The sequence below is a fragment of the Musca vetustissima genome, unplaced genomic scaffold (genome assembly GCF_032173495.1).
Source record: "Musca vetustissima isolate MV318-11 ecotype Yass unplaced genomic scaffold, APGP_CSIRO_Mvet_v1 utg347183, whole genome shotgun sequence".
In the NCBI taxonomy this organism is placed as follows: domain Eukaryota; kingdom Metazoa; phylum Arthropoda; class Insecta; order Diptera; family Muscidae; genus Musca; species Musca vetustissima.
Genome location: NW_026881016.1, coordinates 22,623 through 26,888, shown reverse-complemented (window position 1 = coordinate 26,888; position 4,266 = coordinate 22,623). Strand labels below are relative to the sequence as shown.

The 4,266-nt window shown below is 32.4% G+C and overlaps 1 protein-coding gene across 1 annotated transcript; it reads left to right on the top strand.

Annotated features, from left to right (window-relative positions):
• The first annotated feature begins 271 nt into the window (after window positions 1–271).
• Window positions 272–679, top strand: LOC133327075 (ARL14 effector protein-like). Its single transcript, XM_061535652.1, has one exon. The coding sequence runs from the start codon at window positions 272–274 to the stop codon at window positions 677–679; it is 408 nt and encodes a 135-aa protein (XP_061391636.1).
• Window positions 680–4,266: the final 3,587 nt, after the last annotated feature.

Genomic DNA, 4,266 nt, shown 5'->3' with positions numbered 1-4,266 from the left:
CAGTAGAAGAGTTCACTGATACACAAGGCTTAGAAGTCTGAACATTGTGGTCAAATTCTTAAAGAAGATCGAAGTCAACCAGCAAAACACAAACCACCATCTATGGATAAAGTCAAATTCGTAGCAAAGCTACATACGGATACATGGCACTAAACCTTCTATCCCTATAGAAAGTGGGCCAACCAAAATAATATTAAAAAAAAAAAAAAAAAAAATAATTATTGTTGTTGTTATTTTGCCAAAAATTTAAATTATCATCTTTTAAATAAAAATGGATACCGATACTGATCTTTCGGAGACCACTGGCCTGCGAATGTCCTTGCGAGAGCGACCTCGCAAATTACACGCCGAACGTAGGCTAAGAAGCGACGATCTCAGCTATTTGGATGACTACGAAACCGAAAAGACGTCTCGTCCTGAAAAACGAAAACTAAAGCGTAAATTAAATGCCAATACCCGTTGCCTTTACGATGAGGTAGGGCGGATGCGTCACAACGGAAAGGATATTTGCGATTGCATGGATGATGACTGTCCGGGCTGCTGGTATGAGTGTGAAAATTGCGGTTCAACCAAGTGTGGTGTCCAATGTCGGGTACATCGTAAATTCTATTACGAGTCGATATCATTCGATGGAAAAGATGCCACAATACGCAATAAACATTTTCCGGTTGGCAAATAGAGAGGATGGGTGGATGGATATGTTGTCGCAGTGTAATATGTTGGGAATGCATGTTCGGTGTGGTATTTTAGTTTATAAGCAAGGAATATTTATTTTATATTTCTATATGGTATTTTAATGTATGTGCATGGTGGTAGATTAGTCTACCTTGTGTATGTGTCACGAGTCTCATGATGTTCTGAACCATATTTGGTAAATCATTTTAAAATTATCATTTTTTAATAATTTGTATATTTTTACAATTTGTGGACCTATTTATCTTTAGTAATTTTTCGCAATCATTATTGTCAATTTGTATTTATTTTTTGCATTTGAATGCATTCTCATAATCGGTAAACATTCTAATTGATTAAGAACAAACCTGTAGCTATTAGTTTTCTATAAGAAACGTATTTTTATATATACGATTTCGGTATATGTGTCAGAAAATAAATATATTAAAATGTATTTATATCATACTTCTTCTGAAATTGTGTACTTTTTAATCAAATCTCTAATTTAGACTGGAAATAGTGGACTAATATTAAATAGAAGTCTGTTCCCGAATCTTTAAGAATATTCTACTTAATGTTTTCATTCTGTATTTAAAAAAAATTGCAGCATTTTGAGTACGGGAATGGGAGAGAGTTTTAAACGGCATTTACATTAGACCTTTTTACCGGGTTAACCTACCTTACAATTGAATAGGCAATTTAAACCCACTGGTTTAACGAAATCCGATACAATGAATTTTTGACATTATACGTAAAAAAAAATCAGCGGACTTTCACTAGCTAATAAGTTGACCCTTATTAATAGATCTTGCGAACAAAATTCAGTAAAAAATCTAATTGAGTAAAATTTTCTTTGTAAGAATTTGCAATAACTCAGTAAAGCTTCATTTATACGATTGAAGGTTTCTTCCAAGGTGTATTTAATAAGGTGTATGCATCAGATACAACAACAAGTATTTTACAAAAACAACATTCTTGTTATAGAAATTAAATTGTCATGCTGACAATAAGTTTTTGACAAAAATAAGCCAAAACAATTATTAATTTATTTTTGTCAAGAACTATTCTTTGAGGAATAATTAATGAATTTGTGTATTCTTGGGTTATTAGCGGTTTTAGGTTAGTGAAAAAATAAAGTTTAAGACCTGCTCGCGATTAATTTTAAGTTTCCCACATGCAGCCCATTGCTCCTTGTGATGTTGTTTATATTGTGAATTACAATCTATTTTTTCTATGGAGTGCCTTCAAATCTTGCCTACATAAAGAAAATTGAAGAACATAAATCCCCGGTCAAAGACTAAATCATGAAAATTGTGTTGACCGTATAAAATCTTTCCATAGGCGTATTTAACCTTCGCCGAGGATTGTGACAAGCACCAAGGGGCCGATTTCAATATAGGCTAACATAATCTTCTCGATTTTATGAGTAGCTGGGATTTATGGATAGATTTCCACACATAACATAAAATATGTGGACCAATCGGCGAACGGGGTATAACTGATTTAATCCTAGGTTTCCTTTCCGCCCCCCTTTATGAATGCAGTTTTCTTGAATTTTTATTGTTAAAAAAGCCTAAATTTAAAGACCATTTTTTAAATCGAAATGTAATATTGAAAATGTTTTTGACAATTTACTTTACAAACAAAAAAAGAAAAAAGTTTGAAACCATATGATTGTCATTTACACCTTATTAAATACACCTTGGTTTCTTCAAAATGCTTCAAACTCGTGTAAACAGCTAAATTTCTTCAAAATTTATTGAACAAAACTTTTGAAGATTTTATTGATGCCGTGTAAATAGCCATCAAAATCGCATCTGGCAATATTGATGACTAGAAATATTTTGACAGTATGTTATGTTATTGTCAGGCGTTCTCCGGGGCATATAGATTCCCTAAAATTAGTATTGGCCTTTTCAATTAATGGGGTGACTAGTACACCATCACCTTCCAATAGAAAAGGGCGAACCCTATGCTGCTTTTGTTTTCTTCTTTTTTCATTGTTATCAGCTACATTTTCCTCCAATATTAAAAAATGCTTATGACCATGTCGTAGTCCATAGTTATTAATGCTAAACTATTTCTCAAAATAATCAAAACAGCTGTTCAAAGCCAATAATTTCAATATAAAAAATTACCAATAGTGTAAATTAGCTTCAAAACATTTTGATCAAACTTTGATCAAAATATTTTGAAATATATTGAAAGAATAATTTGATCAAATTTTTGAAACGTGTAAATATGACTTCAAAATACATTTTCAAAATGCCTTCAATCGTGTAAATGTAGCATAACACTCTTTTATACTGTACTTTTTGGTAAAGGAACAACATTTTGTAATACTTTGTACAAATTATTGTGTAAACGAACGAACATATCATCTTCAAAAAATCCAGCTAAATGATATCAGTGTAAACATTGCCAATCGACAATTGCCATCCGTCTCCATTAAGATGGAAGTACACACAAAATTCAGTGTTGGAAAGTGGACTTTTTATTTGTTTATATTTTTAGAAAATTCATTATTGTATGTTAATATTTATAAAATAAAAAAAAGAAATCCTCCTACCTCCTGGCTAGTCATTATACTGCCCTATTAAATTGTAAGTATTAAAACCTAATATTATTCAATATATTTTTGAATAAAATATCGAAATGTATTTTAGAGGCATGTTTTATAACAGTCAAGTTCTGTGGACATCTGCTTGGTAGGTGATCGTGGTTTACTTAAACTCCAAGAAATTTATATAGATGGTAGTGGACAAAATAACTCCAAAATATTCAAGAACACTTTTAAATATAAACAAACTTTAGTTGGAACAAATGTTTTTCCCCCATTGTTAAGGGTGTGAAATGCTGGAACAAGTCTAGTTTAGGGACCCCTCACAGATCGTTTTAAACTTTTTACCACATGTAGTCCTTGGGGGCCTGATTACAGCAGTATATGGGCCTCCAAAGTTCTGTTGGGACCTCATAATTTTTTAAAGTTCACCAAGGCAAAATGGGTATCATTTCAAAGCATTAGAAGCCCTGATTACAAAATTTTTAGAGCCCCAAGGACTACATGTGGTAAAAATTTCATAAGGATCCGTGAGGGGCCCTAAACTAGACTTAAGCCAAATAAACTTCCTGTCGATTTAGACAGCTAGTAAATCATGATAGAGCTCGAAATATTCCAGCTATAACTTCGAAATTTTCCACATAAATTGCTAATATTTCTGGGATGGTAATAGGAATTAAAAGTAGAATAACATTTTAATACATTTGGAAAATTCTTTCGCGTTGCAAATTTGTCCACCTGTTGGCAAATCCCAATTTATAGAATCCTATGATTTCCAATACAGATCATTTGACTATTATAAAAACAGACGAATTATTTTTTATTTATGCTCTCCAATAGGCCTCTATAAAGACCTATCGCCCCTAAAGGCTTATGGTATCTACAAAGACCTATGGTCTCTATGCAGACCAACTGGTGTTCATAATGACATACAAGACCTATGCCTCTTTGTACATGCCAATTTGTCTTCAAAGGACCTACAGACTCTATATAGACCAATTGATGTTGAATAAATACCTGTGGACTCTATGCAG